The 21,549-nt window shown below is 44.8% G+C and overlaps 1 protein-coding gene across 1 annotated transcript; it reads right to left on the bottom strand.

The window, feature by feature from the left end:
• Nucleotides 1–7,059: 7,059 nt before the first annotated feature.
• Nucleotides 7,060–16,282, bottom strand: RNF222 (ring finger protein 222). The gene is made up of 2 exons (XM_030208118.1): nucleotides 16,105–16,282; nucleotides 7,060–8,052 (listed from the first exon to the last, which is right to left on the bottom strand). The coding sequence occupies exon 2, from the start codon at nucleotides 8,011–8,013 to the stop codon at nucleotides 7,381–7,383; it is 633 nt and encodes a 210-aa protein (XP_030063978.1). The 5' UTR covers nucleotides 8,014–8,052; nucleotides 16,105–16,282; the 3' UTR covers nucleotides 7,060–7,380.
• Nucleotides 16,283–21,549: the final 5,267 nt, after the last annotated feature.

The following is a 21,549-nucleotide window of genomic DNA, read 5'->3' as shown; positions in this document are numbered from 1 at the left end:
TTAGATACTGGTTTATTTTTGCTTTGTCACAGAAAAGGGGGAGGGGTACGTTATTTTGGAATAAGCTCCATTAATTTTTAATTGGCTGGAATGTTTGGAAGTGCTGGCGACCAATAATAATAGGAAATCTGCTTATGAAAATGTTGAAGAGCTGCAGTTTTCTTACATTATTGAAAAAAATCAATTTTCCACATGAAGAGGCAAACAGGGAGGAAATTCAAATACTATTTTCTAATACAGTCATAATAAAAGTACACAAAATTAGCCATTGTGTTGAATTATCCCTTAAGGTTCATTCAGTGTCTGGAAAGGTCAAACTTTATGTTTTTGTGGTCAGCTTCTCATCCCTGATTTGTTCAGTTGATCAAAAACATGGCTCCTTTGAACAGTATCACAGTGTTAAGTGTTCTGATGATGAACTAGCCTCTCACCTGCTCTTAAAATGTTCACCTGGACCACCTTCCGTTTCAGCTGCAGTGGGAAAAAGGAAGCATGTTTTCCACTCCTGGGAGGGAGTGGAAAACATGAAAAAGGATCTGCAGAAGCTAGAAGAATGGACTAAGGTTTGGCAATTAAAATTCAATGCGAAGAAATGCAAAGTGATGCACTTAGGGAGTAGAAATCCACGGGAGACGTATGTGTTAGGTGGTGAGAGTCTGATATATATAGACGGAGAGAGGGATCTTGGGGTGATAGAGTATCTGAGGATCTGAAGGCGACAAAACAGTGTGACAAGGCAGTGGCCGTAGCTAGAAGGTTGCTAGGCTGTATAGAGAAAGGTGTGACCAGCAGAAGAAAGGAGGTGTTGATGGCCCTGTATAAGACGTTGGTGAGGCCCCACCTGGAGTATTGTGTTCAGTTTTTGAGGCCGTATCTTGCTAAGGATGTAAAAAGAATTGAAGCGTTGCAAAGAAAAGCTACAAAAATGGTATGGGATTTGCGTTACAAGACATATGAGGAGAGACTTGCTGACCTGAACATGTATACCCTGGAGGAAAGGAGAAACAGGGGTGATATGATACAAACGTTCAAATATTTGAAAGGTATTAATCCGCAAACAAACCTTTTCCGTAGATGGGAAGGCGGTAGAACTAGAGGACATGAAATGAGATTGAAGGGTGGCAGGCAGACTCAAGAAAAATGTCAGGAAGTATTTTTTCACGGAGAGAGTGATGGATACTTGGAATGCCCTCCTGCAGGAGGTGGTGGAGATGAAAAAGGTAATGGAGTTCAAAAATGCGTGGGATAAACATAAAGGAATCCTGTTCAGAAGGAATGGATCCTCAGAAGCTCAGCGGAAATTGGGTGGCAGAGCCAGTGGTGGGAGGCGGGGCTAGTGGTTGGGAGGCAGGGCTAGTGCTGGGCAGACTTCTAGGGTCTGTGCTCTGAAAATGGCAGATGCAAATCAAGGTCAGGTATAATATAAAGTAGCATATATGAGTTTATCTTGTTGGGCAGACTGGATGGACCGTACAGGTCTTTCTCTGCTGTCATCTACTATGTTACTATCCAGCTAATTTTCGAAAGAGACGGGCGCCCATCTTCTGACACAAATCAGAAGATGGGCGGCTTTCTCTCAGGGCCAGCCAAATCGGCATAATCTAAAGCCGATTTTGGCTGGCCTCAACTGCTTTCCGTCGCAGGGACGGCCAAAGTTCAAGGGGGCGTGTCGGCAGTGTACCGAAGGTGGAACGGGGGCGTGCGATCCGAAATGCTCTTAAAGAAATTATCTGTAAATTATCATATTATCAAATGCAAATTATTCAAATAAAAAGTATTATTTACAAAAGTCTAAATCACTGTGACATCAGTAACAGCAAGCTGGTACCTCCTTTTTTTTTTTCAAATAGTAGTTTTACAGTGCAAACATTTTTGAATGCGCAAAAAATTGCTGGATGGTCACACTAAAAAGTCTGTAACTTTCCTGTGTATAAAGATAATCTCATTCTACTTGGCACATAAATGTAGATAGAAACAACAAATGAAGTTGTAAAATTTCACATTGAAATTCCAAGTGGTTGCTGAGAAAACAGCAGAAAAACTCCAGGGGGTTACTTTTCTTTCCTCACCCTGTATTACAGTCAGTGCATTTTTTCTAGCAAAAAAGGTGCCGGTACTCAAATGCCAGACCATCCTTCAGGGATGGGGTGATCACTGAGGGACCCACCCCACAATAGCCAGGCTCCCTGCAACCAGTCACAGAATCTATAACAAGGCAGAACTGGTGTGTAGAGCCTGAGCTCTTTCATTAAAACTTAGGGACCATGGGTCAATTTTAGCAGACAATGGAAAAGGTGCTGGTACTCAGTACCCCCAAGTACACCCTCAAAAAAAGCCCTGATTACAGTAATCATTCATCTAATTGTCATTATAGATTTTGCACTTAGGAGTCCTTTTACTAAGCTGCATTAAAAGGGGGCCTGTGTTTTTGACATGTGCTGAGGCCCCCTTTTACCGCAGTGAGTAAAAGGCTGTCTTTTTCAGGGAAATGTCCATACGGTAAGTGAACACTTGCCGCGTGGCCATTTCAAAGGGGAGCACTTACCATCATCCATTGAGGTGGTGGTATGGGCTTGCACGCTAACCTGGTGGTAACTGGACAGTGCATGGCGCTGCCCAGTTACTGCCGAGTAAGCACTGGCGCTACAAAACTAGAAAATATGTTTGTAGCGCCAGAAATAGTACACGCTGGGTGTGGGAAGTACCACCGGGCTCCTGCGGTAGCCCGGCAGTAGTTCTGGATTGGTGCACGGCCAGTCCAAAGCCGCACACCAACCCTTTAATGAAAGGGCCCCTTAGTGCGCAACATCCTGTCACCTCACCGCATGCCATTGATATTAAGGCATTTATGAGTGCATATGGCTGGAATCCATAGGGCAGAGTTCTGTTGAGTTTGCAGGCGGAGATGAGGACTATGTATTGATGTGATTTTTGTAAATGATGCTGGCTCCTTCATGTGTTAGTAGGCGTTAACAACATCTTAGCTTGCTCTGGTTGCTAATTATCATCATTGGGGTCGATATTCAAAGCAATTGAACCAGCCACAAACAGCTAATTTTCAGTGGCATTTAACCGGTTAGTGCTGCTAAAAATAATTGGTTAGCGCCAACTGTTACAGAAGTGTTCCAGGGCTGGAGTCGGCCCTTGGCTGGTTAAGTGCTGATATTCATAAATAGGACTGTATAAAAGTCAGTTCTGTCTTTAAGTGGTAACCTGCAGCCGGTTAAGCACTGAATATCGCATTTAACTGGCTATGTTAGCCAGCTCTGGAAATCCAGAAATTCAATGCCAGTGCACGGACATGGCCTGGCATTGAATTTCCAGATTTAACATCGGTGTTCTGCCCTTTCACTTGGTGTGACTGGCATGCAGCTTAAACCAGAGTATAGAATATCACTATGAGAAGACTCAGAACTCTTGAACCAAAATCTTCTTTAACGCAGTAATCACCCAAGGAAAAATAACCTGTAGTTCAGATGTGTTGGACAAAGGTTTTTGCCTTACAAACTGGGAGTCTGTTCTCTACCAGCTCTCTCTCTCCATGCAAGAGAGAAACTGGGAGTAATTCAACAATGCGCAGAGTAGAGATGTTGTTTTTTTTCTTTTATACTGATGAAATATTTATAACATCACAGTAGCTTCAAGAGGGTCATACAGCAAAATACAGCTTAGGCAGTTTCAGTTCACAAAGGAGAATGCTGCAGACTAACTCTTACAGATCTGAGGGGAAGGGGAGGGGCAACTTGCCCAGCATGCACAGAGAACAAGGCAAGCCAATAGAAAGAGTCCCAGAAGACACAGGGAACTGCACATGTGCTCTGAAAGGGCCCATCATAGGGAACTACAGGATTACAGGGATTTGTCGTTCAAGGGCACAGTGCCATCTAATTACAGATAATGTAAGCTGGTATAAACAGTGCCTAATATATATTACTATTATTAGCATTTGTATAGTGCTACCAGACGCACGCAGCGCTGAACACCTGACATAGGGAGACAGTCCCTGCTCAAAAGAGCTTACAATCTAAATATATGCATAAACAACAAACAGCTTACCGTCGTGCAAATGAGGCAGAACCAGTGGTGGTCAGCAAACTACTGATCACCACCTGCTGAATATCATGCCCATGATTATTATTATTATTATTACTATTATTATCTGCTTGCTCAGAAGAAGACCACAGTAATGTCTATCAGTCTACCAGGATAGTTATTGACCATTTATTCAGCCTTCTGAAAACCCACCTTCCATGAACCACTCTGCTGGCGTTCTGCTTTTAATCCCTGACAAAGTGTAGATGAGACCCTTGGTTAAATTGTTACATACATAAGACGCTTCCCTAGCTGATACAGCATTTTTCAAAATGGTAGTTAATAATGAAGCATAATAAATAAAATTAATAAATAAATTTTAAAAAATGTCCATAATAAAAGAAATGTTTATATTTTTTCATTGCTCTTGTTGCTCTGTTGCTACCAATTGGAATATTTTTGATGTATACTTGAATAACAGGGTAGTGAGTGAAAAGTGAGCAAGCAGGTTTAGCTCTTTGGTTGAACTGGACATTACAGACAAATATGCTCAAAATACTTTTTCTGCTCAATTCTAGATATTGGTGATATCAGGAAAGTGACTCTGCTTACTGGGAAAATGATAATGACCTTCATACATATTGCAACAAAGCTAATATAAAGTGAGAATCCATTTATATGGGGGGGAGACTTAATTTTCCTAAGAGATGCGTAGCCTCTGAGTTGAATACTTTTAAATATAGAGCGTGCTTATTTTTAATTATCCAACTCAATGAACATCATTCTGCCAGAAATTTCTTCTAAGCTCTGGTACCTTATGAATTAAGGCTCAAATGTTCTCTTTTATAATATTTCAAAATGTCCTTCAAAATTGTTTGTTTCTAAAAATTACTATCAGGGATCAGCGCTTCAGTTTTAATTCTCTTTTCTGTGCTTGTTGATTATGCCTTCGGGACTGGCCTATCCCATACAAGACATCAGTTTTTCTCTATTCATCAAACAATAATTAAGGGTGTGGACTAGTTTCTAGGAATGTGCTCCCATGAGCAAAAGGTATGCTGTGCAGCTTATGGTGACCATCTGGGCACAAAACCTTTGTTTTATGTTATGAATATCATGAGTTTATGCCAGTTAAGGGACCCTTTTACTAAGGTGCATAACATATGAATTTGTGTGAGCTAACAGCTACTGAGCAAGCGTGCCAGCTGTTTACGCCATGTCATGCTAGTGAGCGCATGTACATTCATGCATTAACAGCATGTTATCATAAGGGTCAGGGAGTAGACGGAGAATGGGTGGGGCTTCATATTACAGTTGGTGTGTAGTACTTACAGTAATTCTTGCTGTTAGCGCGGGACCACTAAATAGGAGGTGGTAAGTACCTTTGCGCAAGTTGACAAAAGCGTATGCGTGCTAATGAACCTTTCGGTGCAGTAATTGCTAAGGACATGCTGAACATGCCACCAACAATTAGTACACAGCCTTACGCAAGTCTTTCCCTGCACGCTAAGTCCATTTTTACCTCAGCCATAAAATTGCTGATTTTTCCTTTTTTTTGTGTGTGTGTCTGTGTGTTAATGGCCATGTGCTAATATTGCCATTAGCATGCAGCCATTTTGAAAAATGATCACATGAGCACTTACCTCCACCCATTTTGTAGGCAGTAAGGGGGTGGTTTACTAAGCCGCGGTAGCGTTTTTAGCTCATGGTAGAAATCAGCTGGTGGTAAACGTCGAGATGCCAGCTGATTTCTACCATAAGCTAAAAACGCTACTGTGGCTTAGCAAAAGACCCCCTAAGTACTCACACGGTATTCCTGTGCTAATCAGTTAGCGCTCACTAACGTAGATGTACTATTTAGCGCAGGAATGGTTACTCTCTGCCCCCTGATGCGCCCCTCCAAAACATTTTTATGCATGTGCACATTTGGCAGTTACCACACGACGCTTGAGCGCATCCTGTGGTACGCCATTTTAAGCTGCGTTAGGCGTGCATTAGTGTCTAAAGAAGGTTAGTAAAAGGGCCCCTTAATATTTGCTGTTAAGATGCGCTAAGTGCAAAAACTTTAGTAAAAGCTCTCTTAAATGTTTAATTGTTTATTTTCATAACCATCTTTTCTGATGAAGCTTTAAATTATCTATTCAGAATTTCAAAACATTAAACATCTTTTTTGTTACAAAGCAATGTTTTTATTTGTGCTGCGTACACACTTGAATTGTGCTGCTTATGATTTCTGACCTGTACTTAATCTTTTGCCTTGTTAACTAAAAAACCCTCCAAATGTTTTTCACTTTTCATTTTTATCACACAAAGTAGTATTATGTCATTTGAGAATACTTAGATTTAATCTTACAGGGCTGCCGGTGGGGGGGTGGGGGGGGTGCAAGATTCTCCCAGGCCCGGCTTACAAGAGGGGCCTGGTGCCAGTTTTTTTCTCTCTCCTGCTCCTGACGGGACCCGGGCGATCGCATTAACACAGTCGCCCGGATCCCGACAGGAGCAGGAGAAAGACAGACCCCGGCGCCGGGGAGCAGTAGACAGGATTCCAAATTGGATTTGGGGCCCCTGGTTCGGCTGGTGGGGGTCCCCAAGCCCCTCCAGCAGAAGCCTTCCTCCAATTCTGTTCTCCACTCAGTGGCGTATCAAGGGGGGGGCAGTGGGGGCGGTTCGCCCCGGGTGCACGCCGCTGGGAGGATGCTGCGCGTCTGTCAGCAATGCTCGTTACCTGCTCTCTCTGCCCTGGAACAGGTTACTTCCTGTTCCGGGGCAGAGGGAGCAGGGAACGAGCGAAGCCAACAGGCGCGCGGCACCTCCCCCAGCAGGTAAAAATACACCCGCGGGGTGTCCTTTCGCCGGGGGCAGGTGTCTGACCTTTCGCCGGGGGGGGGGGTTGGGCTGCACCCGGGGGGGGGGGGGTGGCGCATCAGCGATCTGCCCCGGGTGTCAGCCACCCTAGGAACGCCACTATCTCCGCCGCATTGGCCGCCCTTCTTGAGTTTCCCCTCACGTCACACATGCTCGGTTCTGATGAAATTGAGCTTGCGTGACATGAGGGGAAGCACTGAGCAGAGCAGGCAATGCTACGGAGAACAACGCTGGAGGAAAGCTGCTGCTGGTGGGGCTTGGGGACTCCCGCCAGCCAAGGAATGTGGAGTTGCGGCAGGGGCACTGCGTCCTGAGTGGGGGGGGGCCCAGGGGGCAGCGGTGATCCTGCTCCAGGCCTGGCTCTGTCTCTGGGTGGCCCTGTAATCTTATTCACAAATATTTGTGAGCATTCAAGAATATTCTAGCACAGTTTTGTTGCTATGAATCCAGGTGTATTACCATGGCCATCAAATGGACGTGTCGTCATGTATCTTTTTTCACAAGTAGAACCCATGGAAGTACTATACATAAAATGGCAACAAAAAGGAGTATCAGTAAAACCAGGAATAACATAGGGAACCGGCAACGTTGTCTTTGTCTTGACTGAGTTGTAGCCGAGCTGACGGTTTCCTCATTGTCCGTGTGCGTTCCTTGATCACTGATAACAAAGATTTGCGATCCACCAACAAAATTGTTTTGTGTAATTGCAGAGTCCAGAGAACAAAAGGAATGATCGACAGCAATGTCAAGCTGTGTATCGATGCTTTCACTTGGTAGCACGCCAGAGTTGGGGATAACCAAAATGTTGCCGGCGCCCACTGCTGGTGGAAATGTGGGTGAAAGAGGTACTTCCAAAGTCTGGTCATTTTTTACAGCACTGTTAGGCGAAGGACCCTTCTTACTGAGGAACGTCACATACCTACAGAGTGGGCAAACAATGCTCTTTTTGATGGGACCCTCTTCGTTGTTTGTCAACAGATATTTCACCAGACAGTCGTGGCAAAAAACATGCCCGCACTTTAATTTTCTCTCTGCTATTCCGATACTGTGAAGCCTTTCGTAACACACAGGGCATTCTTTCAAGGAACTGCCTTTGCTATCTTCCTCATCAGGCATTATTCCTGCTGCCCAGTCAACTGTTGAGTCCTCTCAACACTGTGAAAAGAAGCAATTATGTAAGATATAATACATTTTCCAAAATAATCTTCCATATAATCAAACACAGTAAGTAAATCATAGAATAATGATGATGATGTTGTTTTGTTAAATCGACAGCATTGGCTGTCGGCTATGCAGCCGGTCCTCTCACCTCTCATGTCGCTGCGGTCCTCCGGGGTCTGCTCCAGGGGCAGTGACGTGAGAGGCGAGAGGACCGGCTGCACAGCCGACAGCCAATGCCTGATGGCTGTCTGCGATGAGAGGCTGCATTAAGAAAGAGGGGACACATTGGGAGGGAGTGCTGAGACCAGACAGGGGGTGCTGAGACCAGAGAGTGGGAGGGGGTCCTGAGAGGGGGTGGAGGGGTTCCTGGGGGGGGGCGTGGCGTTGCGGCGAGGGCGGCTTCACTTTGTTGGCTTCAGAACGTTGGAGGTGCGGTGACCTGGGGGGGGTGGAGGGGGAAAATGGTGGGGACCCTGGGGGTGGAAGGGGGAGCGGTGGCGACCTTGGCGGGTGGTGGAGGGGGGAGCAACGGTGGTGGCGAACTGGGAGGCATGGCGTTGCCGGCGAGGGCGGCTTTACTTTCTGGGCTTCAGAACTTTGGAGGTGTGGGGACCGCGGGGGGGTGGAGGGGGGAATGGTGGCAACCCTGGGGGGGGGTGGAGGGGGAGCGCTGGTGACCTTGGGGGGGTGGAGGGGTGAGCGGTAGCAGCGGTGACCGGGGGGGCGTGGCAGGTTATTTGTTGCTGACTTTCATTCAGTGCTGGTGGGTTGTCTGTAGCGGGAGTGAGAGGGGTGGTGTGAGTGGCTGTGTGGCGTGAAGCAGGGCTGTGCAGCAAGTGACGTATTGTGAGGGGGCGGGGCTGAGGGTGGCTCTAAGACTGGTGCTGAGAGGCTACAAACACTACAGGGCTTCAGGGCTTCAGAGCTTCACTCGGACAGAGGCAGCTTCAGAATGTTGGAGGTGCGAATCATGTGTGCGGGGGGGGGGGGGGGGGGGGCTGAGGGCGGCTCTAGGACTGCTGCTGAGAGCCTACGAACACTACAGGGCTTCAGGGCTTCACACGGAGTCAACTTCAGAACGTTGGAGGTGCAATTTATTTATATAGATTTATTTGTTACATTTGTATCCCACATTTTCCCACCTATTTGCAGGCTCAATGTGGCTTACATAGTACTGTAGAGGTGATCGCCAATTCCGGTATGAACAAATACAAAGTGATATAGTGGGAGAATAAAGTTCATGTGTAACAGACCCATTAGGGGTCATAGGGAAGAAGAGTTTAGTTATGTCCAGTATGAGCTTTGGTTTCGTTGTGTTGCAGGGTGCAGGCATTTAAGTTGGATCGGTACTGTATGGTTTTTTGAACAGGCAAGTTTTTAATGATTTCCTGAAGTTTAGGTGGTCATACATTGTTTTCACGGCATTAGGTAACGCATTCCATAGCTGTGTGTTTATGTAGGAAAAGCTGGATGCATAAGTTGATTTGTATTTGAGTTCTTTGCAGCTTGGGTAGTGGAGATGTAGGTATGCGTGATGATCTTGTTGTGTTTCTAGTTGGTAGGTCTATGAGGTCTGCTTATGAAAACATCTGGCTTATTTTACTAAAATGTTAATAAAACTGTAATATATTGTTGCTCTCTCATATACTTAAGATTGTTTTAAATACATTATTTAATACAACCTTTTTTGTTGAATAGTTGGTGTAGTTTTCTTTGCCTCTTTTGTTAGGTTTAAAAAAAAATTACAATGCTTTAAAGTTGAATTATAATACTTTAAGGATTAGCTAGCCTTACCACACAGACAGTGGATCCAAAAGAGTCCTCTCACGAGTAGTGTTTTCTTAAACAAGGTCTTTATTTCAAATCAATAAAAGCAACCCTGCGCTAGTTTGGATGCGTGAAATTGGCATGCGCTGGACCATTTTTTACCGCAGCTGGGTCTTTTTTTAATGGGGCAGTAAATGGTTGTGCGCTGATATTAAAAGTAGCGCATGGCTATTTACTGCCTGTGCCCTTACTGCCGCCTATTTACTTGGTGATAAGGGCTCACACCAGGGGCGTAGCTATGTGGGGCCATGGGGGCATGGGCCCCCGTAGATTTGGCCCTGGCCCCCCTGCCACCAACCCCTTCGACCCCCCTCCCGCTGCCAACCCTTCCCTGCCACCGCCACCGTCGGGTACCTTTGCTGGCGGAGGTCCCCAACCCCCGCCAGTCGAAGTCCTCTTCTCCGGCACAGCTGCATTGTTGATCTGCAAGGGCAGGCTTCTGTTTCTGCGAGTCTGACGTCCTGCACGTACATGCAGGATGTCAGACTCACAGAAACAGAAACCTGGCCTTGTCAGACTCACAGAAACAGAAGACTGCGTGGCCGCGTTGCTGATCTGCAAGGGCAGGCTTCTGTTTCTGTGAGTCCGACGTCCTGCACATAGGACGTCAGACTCACAGAAACAGAAGCCTGCCCTTGCAGATCAGCAACGCGGCCGAGCTGGAGAAGAGGACTTCGGCTGGCAGGGGTTGGGGACCCCCGCCAGCAAAGGTACCCGATGGCAGCGGTTGGAGGGTTGGCGGCGGCGGGAAGAGGGGTCGAAAGGGTTGCCACTGGGGGAGATCAAAAATGGCGGGGGGGGGGGGGGTCAGTAGCACGGGGGGGGGGCTATAATGTGCCCCCTCACCTCAGACTCCGGACCCCCGTCCCGCCGAAGTCTGGCTACACCCCTGGCTCACACGCTATTCATGCGGTAATCAGGCAGCGCACAGCAATTTGGCCAAGCTGTCAATTACCACCGGGAATGCCCCCCACGGTAGAAAATAGAAAATTATTTTCTACCACAGGAAACTGCGCACACCAACTTCAGGACTACTGCCAGTTGCCTGTGCTACACCAGCGGTAGGGTCAATTTGACTCGTGCTACCCACAAGCAGAAGCGGAGCCAGGTTGACGGCGCGGGGGGGAGCGAAAGCGGCGCGAGAGTGGACTTCCGCCGGCGCACATTTTCAATGAAACCTGATGAGAAAAAAATAGGCGCCGGCAGAACTCTGTTTGGGGGAGCAGCCGGTCCCCTGGTGCCCCACCTAGCTACGCCACTGCCCACGAGGTAGCACTACCACAGCTTAGTAAAAGGGTCCCTAAAGCAGCAACTTCTAGCCATAGTCATACTATCTCCACTTGCCTGTTCCTGATTTCCAGCTGTTTCTTTTTTTTGTTGCAGTATATTTTATTTCCTGTGCTTTATCTTAGAATAAAATTTGCATGCATCTGTTATTGTTGCTATGTTATCTCTCCTATGCATCCCGTCTTGCCTGCATGGGATTGTGATGATGGTCGGCACAGAAGCATTCCAATTACGCATATCCTCCGAATGCATGGCTCAAAAATACAGTGTTGCTTTTTGTTTAGCTATTGAACTGGGCATCCAAAGGGCAGACGATGTTTAATGTGAGCAAGTGCAAAGTGATGCATGTGGGAAAGAGGAACCCGAACTATAGCTACGTCATGCAAGGTTCCTCGTTAGGAGTCACTGACCAGGAAAAGGATCTAGGAGTCATCACTGACGATACTTTGAAACCCTGTGCTCAGTGTGCTGTGGCAGCAAAGAAAGCAAATAGAATGTAAGGTATTATTAGGAAAGGAATGGAAAATAAAAACAAGGATGTTATAATGCCTTTGTATGGCTCCATGATGCGACCCTTGAATACTGTGTGCAATTCTAGTCACCGCATCTCAAAAAAGATATAGTGGAATTAGAAAAGGTACAGAGAAGGGCGACGGAAATGATAACGGGGATGGGGCAACTTCCCTAAGAGGAAAGGCTGAAACAACTTGGGCTCTTCAGTTTGGAGAAAAGATGACTGAGGAATATAAAATACTGAGTGGAGTGGAACAGGTGGATGTTTACTCTTTCCAAAAATAATAGGACTAGGGAGCAAGCAATGAATCTACAAAGTAGTAAATTTAAAATGAATCTGAGAAAATATTTCTTCACTCAACGTGTAATTAAACTCTGGAATTTGTTGCCGGAGAACGTAGTAAAAGCAGTTAGCTTAGAGGAGTTTAAAAAAGTTTCCTAAAAGAAAAGGCCATACGCCATTATTAAAATGGATTTGGGAAAATCCATTGCTTTATTCTGGGATAAGCAGCATAAAATGTATTGTACTGTTTTGGGATCTTGCCAGGTAATTGTGACCTGGATTGGCCACTGTTGGAAACAGGATGCTGGGCTTGATAGACCTTCGGTCTGTCCCAGTATGGCAACACTTATGTACTTTTGTAACAAGACAGAATAAATGAATGGACTAGCCATAGAAATGTGAAGTCATCATTGTAAAACATAGACTATAAAACTGGTGTGGTTTTTTTTTTTTGCCTGCTTTTGCCCCTGCAAGGAACAGGACATCAGTTACCACCTTCTTGCCACCTTTGTCTTGCTTTATTCTTTTAGGACTTCTTTTACAAAGTTGTGCTAGCGATTCCCGTGAGGCAAACGAGAGGAAGCCCATAGGAATTGAATGGGCTTCCTCTCATTTACAGCACCGAGAATCTGTAGCATGGCTTAGTAAAACAGGTCCTTAGTACTTTGTCTATTCTTTTTCTATTAATAATTATAGTTCCCTTCTTGTTTTTATCTTAGTATTTTATTACTATAGTGTAAACTGCTCAGATGGCTCGCTTATGGGCAGTTCATCAAGATGTAAATAAACTTGAAACTCAAAGATGCATTCAGCCTTTAGAGCTGTAAGATCCCAGGGGCCTGGAAGACGGAGCAGCTCCACACAGAGTTAGAAAACCTTTCACGTTTAGGTCACTCTTAATGCTTTATAGTCACAGATTTACTGTAATTTTTTGAATTTCTACTAAGGCTTACAGGGGCATAATCGAAAGGGGTGCCCAAGTTTTCCTGAGGACATTCTCGCAGGATGTCCCGGTGAAGGGGCGGGGAAACCCGTATTATCAAAACAAGATGGGCGTCCATCGTTCGTTTCGATAATACGGTCGGGGACGTCCAAATCGCAAAATTTAGATCAACCTTAGAGATGGTCGTCCTTAGAGATGGTCGTCCCCGATTTTCGGCCATAATGGAAACCAAGGATGCCCATCTCAGAAATGACCAAATCCAAGCCATTTGGTTGTGGGAGGAGCCAGCATTCGTAGTGCACTGGTACCCCTGACATGCCAGGACACCAACCGGTCACCCTAGGGGGCACTGCAGTGAACTTCACAAATTGCTCCCAGGTGCATAGCTCCCTTACCTTGTGTGCTGAGCCCGCCAAAACCCACTCCCCACAACTGTACACCACTACCATAGCCCTAAGGGGTGAAGGGGGGCACCTACATGTGGGTACAGTGGGTTTGTTGTGGGTTTTGAAGGGCTCACATTTACCACCACAAGTGTAACAGGTAGGGGGGGTGGGCCTGGGTCCGCCTGCCTGAAGTGCACTGCATCCACTAAAACTGCTCCAGGGACCTGCATACTGCTGTCATGGAGCTGGATATGACATTTGAGGCTGGCATAGAGACTGGCAAAAAGTATTTAAAAAGTTTTTTTTAACGGTGGGAGGAGGTTGGTGACCACTGGGGGAATAAGGGGAGGTCATCCCCAATTCCCTTCGGTGGTCATCTGGTCAGTTCGGGCACCTTTTTGAGGCTTGGTAGTAAAAAAAAAATGGACCAAGTAAAGTCACCCAAGTGCTCCTCAGGGACGCCCTTTTTTTTCCATTATCGGTTGAGGACGCCCATGTGTTAGGCATGCCCCAGTCCCGCCTTTGCTATGCTTCTGACACGCCCCCCGTGAACTTTGGTCATCCCCGCGACGGAAAGCAGCTGATGACGCCCAAAATTGCCTTTCGATTATGCCGATTTGGGCGACCCTGGGAGAAGGATGCCCATCTCCCGATTTGTGTTGAAAGATGGGCGCCCTTCTCTTTTGAAAATAAGCCTGTTAGTCTATCCGTTCTCGTCCGGGATATCAAGAATATTCCAGTGTGTACTATTAGAATTACATAACTTAAACACCAGGAAAATACTCATTTAAAATATGATAAAAGGAAGCCAGGAGAGATGGGTTTTCAGTGGTAACCACTTTTCATCCGTATATATGATGAATATCCCAGAATTTCAATTGATCCCAACAGAGCATTGTTGTCGGTAGAATCAAAAGAAGCATTCTTCATAAAGCCTATTATGGCAACCCTTCTCTCCAGTATTCTAATGAATACCCAGATTTGTTTCTTTTTTCTTTTTATTGTTTTTGCTTACAATTAATTTTGCAAGTTGTGACAGTTTTAAGTAAGTGCAATTTACTTCAGACCATAAGGTTTACATCTATTAACTACCATATCATTGGAGAAGGTGTGCAGAAATAGGATATTTCAAACATATGCAGTGGTCCTGTCTAAAACTTAAAGTATTTTAGGGAAACTGGAGAAAATGAGAAACAGGGGTGACATGATACAGAAGTTCAAATATTTGAAAGGTATTAATCCACAAACAAACCTTTTCTGGAGACGGGAAGGTGGTAGAACTAGAGGACTTGAATTGAGGTTGCAGGGGGGCAGACTCAGGAGTAATGTCGGGAAGTATTTTTTCATGGAGTGGGTGGTGGATACGTGGAATGCCCTCCCGCGGGAGGTGGTGGAGATGAAAACGGTAATGGAATTCAATCAAGCGTGGGATAAACACAAAGGAATCCTGTTTAGAAGGAATGGATCTATGGAATCTTAGCGGAGATTGGGTGGCAATGCCAGTATTTGGAGAGTAAAACCGGTGCAGGGCGGACTTCTATGGTCTGTGCCCTGATCGTGACTGAATAGATATGGATGGGCTGGAGTGTAAATTTTAAGGGGCTTCGACATTAGCTTCAGAACGTTTAGAACAAAGAACTGTGCTGGGCAGACTTCTACTTCTACGGTCTGTGCCCTGAGACAGGGGTGTAGCCAGACAACAGATTTTGGGTGGGCCTAGGGAAGAAGTGGGTGGGCACCAATTGTTATTCCCCCCCCCCCCAACCACCATCCAAAAATATCTCAGCTGGTGGGAAAACGCTTCTTTCCACCTTGGCAGTCTGCAGCAGGCATGCGCTGAAAACTGAACATACGCAGGTGCCGGAAGAGTAACATGTTTGTTACCCTCTGGAAGAAGTCTTCACTAAACGTGTGCTACTGTTGGGTGGGCCTGAGCCCTAAGTGGGTGGGCCCCGGCCCACCCAGGCCCACCTGTGGCTACACCACTGCCCTGAGAACAGCAAGGACAAATCAAACTCAGGTATACATACAAAGTATCGCATACCATGTAAAACAAGTTTATCTTGTTGGGCAGACTGGATGAACCGTACAGGTCTTTCTCTGCCGTCATCTACTGTTACTATATATGTAGATATCCAAGAGCTAAAAGGAGAATCACAGCAGTACAGATTCTCCTTAATGATACCTTCATGCTGTTAGGTTATGCAACAGATCCCAGTTATAAGCTGTTATGAATAAAAAAAGCTTCCTAATATTCTCTTCTTAGCAGCTAGCTTGGTGGTACCAGCTCATTAGAAAGAACAGTATGTGCTCACAGTTGAGGCTTGGTGGTGGTGGGAGGTTTGGCAAATTATGCAAATAGAGTGAGCGGCAGTCAAAATGCAGGACATCGCCAGATTTTTATCCCATACTTTGTGGTCTGCTGGACTCGGAGCTACCAATATTTTCAGTTCCTGATAATCCATTTAATCTATCTGAAACTCTTTATAAATCGGCAAATTCCTCAACTATGTCTAGGAACCTTCTGAAAGACCTTGCAAAGAACGCTGTGGGAGATCCAAGCTGAACTCCAGACTGTTATTTCTGCATTTCAGGCCAATTGTCATTAGGAATCCTGTTGAAACAATGAATTTAGCATCCAGTAAAACTGGCTTCTAAATTTAATATCAACAAATATCGATTTCTGTTTTGTATGACATCAGGGTAGGTCATTGATTCAAGTGGTTTGGTAGACTGCAGATATAAGGGAACTATAGGAAATACAGGTAAAGCTAAGCCCCAAAGAATATGAAAGACAAAACTCTTACCTTCTATGCTGACAGGTCTCTTAAATCCAGCTCAGATAGGGACACAAGCAGTTCAGCACTGGTAACAAAGCTCGGTTATGTTCCATCGTGTTCAGTTCAGATCATTATGATAGTTCAAAGCTCTTCCTCATAATGATTCAGGTCACTCATTTATAACTATCCTACACCCTTGACTAGATTTGTCTGCTCCAAGGAGCAGGGACTGTCTGTAAAGTGCTGCAGAAATAACAACAGCTACTTCCTAGTGATGACACCGAGAAATAATTTTATGACACATTGGGAGCAACTGAGGCACAGTAATTACTCTAGTGCTCTCTGCCCCACCCTATAGTCCCTGACCTGAATTTGAGAAGCTCTTTCAAGCAGCAGTTTGTATTATCTGGAAAAAAATGTTTTGGCAAGCATGGACATCAAAGTTAAATACGTGTAGTACTAATAAGTAGAACTCATTACACTTGAATTCTCATATTCTCCTCCCCAGGCTTTATTTCCAGCTCTATTTAAAAGGCCTCTTCTCCAGTAAACAAGATAACTCAATTAACACTAGTCTTCAACAACTCAATCTCACAGTAATAAATCAGTGTGGACAGCTGATGCTAAATTTGTATATAATTATATAACTGACTAGGATCTTTATTAATAACAATATATGTGTTTGTGAAATGCCCTCAGAATTTTTTTAGATTCACTCATAGTATCCACCAAAGGACACCTAAAAGGTGACTAGAGTTTTGTTTTCTTTCGTTGGGTCATTTCAAAACTGACACCAAACTCATAAGTAGTATTAAGTGTTCAAATATAAATGTCCCACAGTAAGTGATCAGTATAGATGCAAATTGATCAAATATTAAAGAGAACTTGATGGCTTTAATTTATCTTGAAGCGCTCTGCGTGTCCCGCACTTTTACAAACATTCCTTGAAGGCAGTGCTTTTTGAGCATTCTACTGATGCCCCTTGCTCCTTCGTACATGCCCAACTATGGGCTTCGTCTCACATGACTTTGTCAAGGACTCGGGTGGCATCAGAAGACTTGAGCAAAACTGCTTCAGAGTGATGGGGCAGCTGACCTCAGTACCTCCCTTCTCCAATAAGGTTGTGTGCTCAAGCAACATCCTTTCAACACTGTGGGCTGGAAGGAAATCTTTTTCAAGGTTAATACTATTATTGCTTATTTATTTATTTATTTATTAGAACTTATTTACATGTATGCTTATTATCTTTCGGTAGGACTCAAAAGAAGTAGACATAGAGGGGCATTTTCGAAAGAAACGTCCAAGTTGGGATTTGGACATCTTTGTAAAAGTCCAAATCCGGAGGTGGGGAAAAGCGTATTTTCGAAAAAGATGGACGTCCATCTTTCATTTCGAAAATACCAAGGATGTCCTTGGATTTGGACATCCCTAGAGATGGACGTCTTTGACTTTTGGCGATTTTCGAAACCAAAGACGTCCATGTCTAAAACATCCAAATGCATGCCATTTGGACATGGGAGACGCCAGCATTTCTAGTGCACTGGTCCCCCTGACATGCCAGGACTGCAATTGGGCACCCTAGAGGGCACTGCAGTGGACTTCATAAAATGCTCCTAGGTACATAGCTCCCTTATCTTGTGTGCTAAGCCCCCCAAAATTCCCCTAAAACCCACTACCCCCAACTGTACACCACTACCATAGCCCTTACGGGTGAAGGGGGCACCTATATGTGGGTACAGAGGGTTTCTGTTGGGTTTTGGAAGGCTCGCTGTTTCCTCCACAAATATAACAGGTGGGGGGGGGAGTATGGGCCTGGGTCCACCTGCCTGAAGTGCACTGCACCCACTAAAACTGCTCCAGGGACCTGCATGTGCTGTCATGGACCCGAGTATGACATCTGAGGCTGTCATAGAGGCTGGCACGTAATATTTTAAAAGATGTTATTTGAGGGTGGGAGGGGGTTAGTGACCACTGGGGGAGTAACGGGAGGTCATCCCTGATTCCCTCCAGTGGTCATCTGGTCATTTGGGGCACCTTTTTGTGCCTTATTTGTAAGAAAAACACGTCCGGGTGAAAACATCCAAGTGTTAGACATGGATGTCTCTGCCTTTTTCCATTATGGCTCAAAGAAGTCCAAGTCTTAGACACGCCCATGTCCCGCCTTCACCACTCCTCCAATATGCCCCCGCACCCTGAGATTTGGACGTCCTTGCGACGGACTGCAGTTGGGAGACGTCCAAAATTGGGTTTCAATTATACCGATTTGGACGTTTCTGAGAGATGGATGTCCAAGTTCCGATTTATGTCGAAGGATGGCCGTCCATCTCTTTCGAAAATGTGCCTAATATGTTCAGAAGCACACAGCGGGTCAACACTATGTCTGCATGAGCTCGGATCCCTTGAAAAAGCATTTGCAAAACGTGTGCCTGTTGGGGTCTGATGAGCTTGCAGATAAGTGACTCCATTTTTTTTTAGCTTTAGAGCTAACTGCTAACTGCCTGTCATTCAGTTTATGGTTATAAATATACAAAAAAATTTCAAAAATAAAAAAATTATAAATTCTAAAAACTTATATAAGTATTCATTTAACAAAAATATTTATAAATATTCACATAAATATTCATTTGGTAGGTGGAGGGGTTTTGTCGATGATTATACTGGTCACAAGAGGGATTCATCCATGTATTGGGTGCTGATCAAGATAACCGTGTCAATATGAGACTTCCCCCCCCCCCTTCTCTTAAGAGTGAACATTACGTCTACTTCTTTTAAGTCAAGTTGATTGCTTATTTGCTAGTAGATTTCAGTCGTGCCATATTTGATTTGAATATCTTTCAGTAGACATTTTTTCTAAGCAGTGTATCTGAGTCCAGCCAGTCCTAATCCAAACTCTTTTTTGATTGTATACCTTATTAAAGTCCATGTTCTAAACATGGTACAGGCAAATCCATGCTTAGAAAATGGACTCCTGCAGTATATATAGGGAAAAAGAGCAGATTTGCTTTGTCTCTACCTGTTGGGAGGAGAGCAAATCCCACTGGTCTGGACTGGTCTGGCAGGATTCAAGGAATAGAGTTCAAATGAGCAAATTATCTTCAAAATATGAAAATCAAACAAAATCAGCACATATGGGATTACCCAGGGTGAGAACCTATTTCACCTTCACACTCAAAAAAGTGGAGAAAAATGACCTCAGTGTAACCACTGAAGCCAACCAAGTTTAAGGCTTAAGCACAACACACCATCATAGGTCAGAAAAAACTCCACTTTATTATAGTGCAAAAGAGTCTCTTTTTTGCCTGTGGAAGAACGTGTTTTTTCACTCCGGGAATTAAAGAGACTCTTTTGCATTATTAATCACACACATAGGTCCATTTTTCAGCGCACCTGCAAAAAAAGGCCCTTTTTTGGCAGAAAATTGACGTGCGGCAAAATAAAAATTGGCACGCGTCCATTTTGGGCCTGAGCCCTTACTGCCATCCATTGACCTAGTGGTAAGGTCTCATGCATTAACCCGGCAATAATGATCTACGCGCGTACAATGCCAATTACCGCTCAGTTAGCGCCTTAGTAAAAGGGCCCCATAATTGTTAACATCCAATTAACAGCAGTGATTAGCTAGTTAACCAATTAAGCTACGTGCATTGTTATAGAATACGCTTTGATTTCCAGGTGGAAATTAAGGCTTGTTATAAAGAATCCCGGGGTTAGCACTTATTTTTATCAGTGCCCTAATTTGTGCGCCATTTACAGAATTGAGTCCTATATCTCTATCCTACAGCAGTGGCGTAGCTACATGGGGCCAGGGGGGCCTGGGCCCCCGTAGATTTGGCCCTGGACCCCCCTGCTGACAACCCTCTCGACCCCCCTCCCGCCGCCAACTCGCCGTCGCCTGCCTTTGCAGGACGTCAGAAACAGAAGGAAGCCTTTTGTCGGAAGAAGAGGACCTCGGCTGGCGGGAGTTGGGGTCCCCCGCCAACAAAGGTAGGCGACAGCGGGTTGGTGGTGCGAGGGGGGGGGGTCGGCAATGGCGGGGAGGGGTCATTGGCGCTGGGGAGGGCTAAAATGTGCCCCCTCACCTCGGGCTCTGGACCCCCCCTCCCACCGAAGTCTGGCTACGCCCCTGTCCTGCAGGGCCATTTTCCACACCTCTCTTTCTAGGAAGAAACAGAACAAAACAAAAAAACAACCAATCTTGGTGCCCTGCTTGGGCATATTCTTAACTTCCTTTGCATTTATTTATGTATTTGACTCAGTACTACCATGTAATTATTTGAACACGCTTTAAACATTTGATCATATGCTGATTTTAATACAGTTCATCTGATAGCCTTCAATTAGAATGATTATTCTTGGAATTATTTAAGAAAAATAAACAATAATACCAGTGCAATTACAAGCTATCATTGTCTATCATAATAAAAGAATGATCTTCTTTTTTTCCAGTATATTGTTTTAAGCCAGGCCTGTTTTACACACTATAACTCACTACCACAGGAAACAAAACACAAAAATATCAAGTCTCTCCATGAAGATTCTCAGACTCAAACACACACAAATCAAGGTAGACTATTTAATAACAGAGAAACCAAACAGAAAGGGGAACGACCAAAGACGTGCCAACCATGGGATATTAATTAAAAATGTCACAATCAGAAATCAACTAAAAAGACATGCAGTCCTTAGGGATCTATAAAAATGATATCAAGACTCAACACAGTCCTATGTTTCAGGGCACAGTGCGCCTGCCTCAGGAGTCTCAACTTCAGCTGAACTTGTAAATCCCTTGTACTGTTTAAAGACAAATATAAACACAATACCATCATCCAGACCCCCACTCTGTTGGGCTGTGATGGCAAAATGAAAGCAGATGCTAAAAGTAGCACAGCTGATAAACAAGCCGAACAATTCATTTTGGTAACAAACATCAAAAGACCACAGAACTGTGGTTGAAATCAGTAAGGGACACTTTTACTAAGGTGCGTAGGCGCCTATGCGCATCCAATGCATGTTAAATTGGCATTACTGCTTGGCTACCACGTGCCCTGGGCGGTAATTACATTTTTGACGCTCGCCCAAAACACGCAGTAGACAATATTTTCTATTTTCTACCGCATGGCGCTTACCAGGCGCACTGAGGAAATGAACCAGTGTGCATCCAAAACATGTGCCTACCTCAGCGCAGGCCACTTTTAGGCGTGCCTTAGTAAAAGGGCCCCATAGTGTATATCAACAAGTGACTGATATTATACCATTAGTTTATTTTGCTTCATAGACCACCTCTCAATCAATGCTACACAGCAGTTTACATGGGAAAAAAAAAGCAGAGTCCCTAGACCACAGCGAAAGTCAGAAATCAATAGTTCAAAGTCACAATGGAAGCACAGTTCAAGGTCGCAGAAAAGAAATAGGGTATATCAGAGAAGTCAAGAAGTTACAATCTGAGAAGCACAAGAGAAACATAAACACAGA

The sequence above is a fragment of the Microcaecilia unicolor genome, chromosome 6, assembly GCF_901765095.1.
Source record: "Microcaecilia unicolor chromosome 6, aMicUni1.1, whole genome shotgun sequence".
Classification (NCBI taxonomy): Eukaryota; Metazoa; Chordata; class Amphibia; order Gymnophiona; family Siphonopidae; genus Microcaecilia; species Microcaecilia unicolor.
The sequence above is the reverse complement of the archived record's forward strand: the minus strand, read 5'-3'. Positions and strand labels throughout refer to the sequence as shown.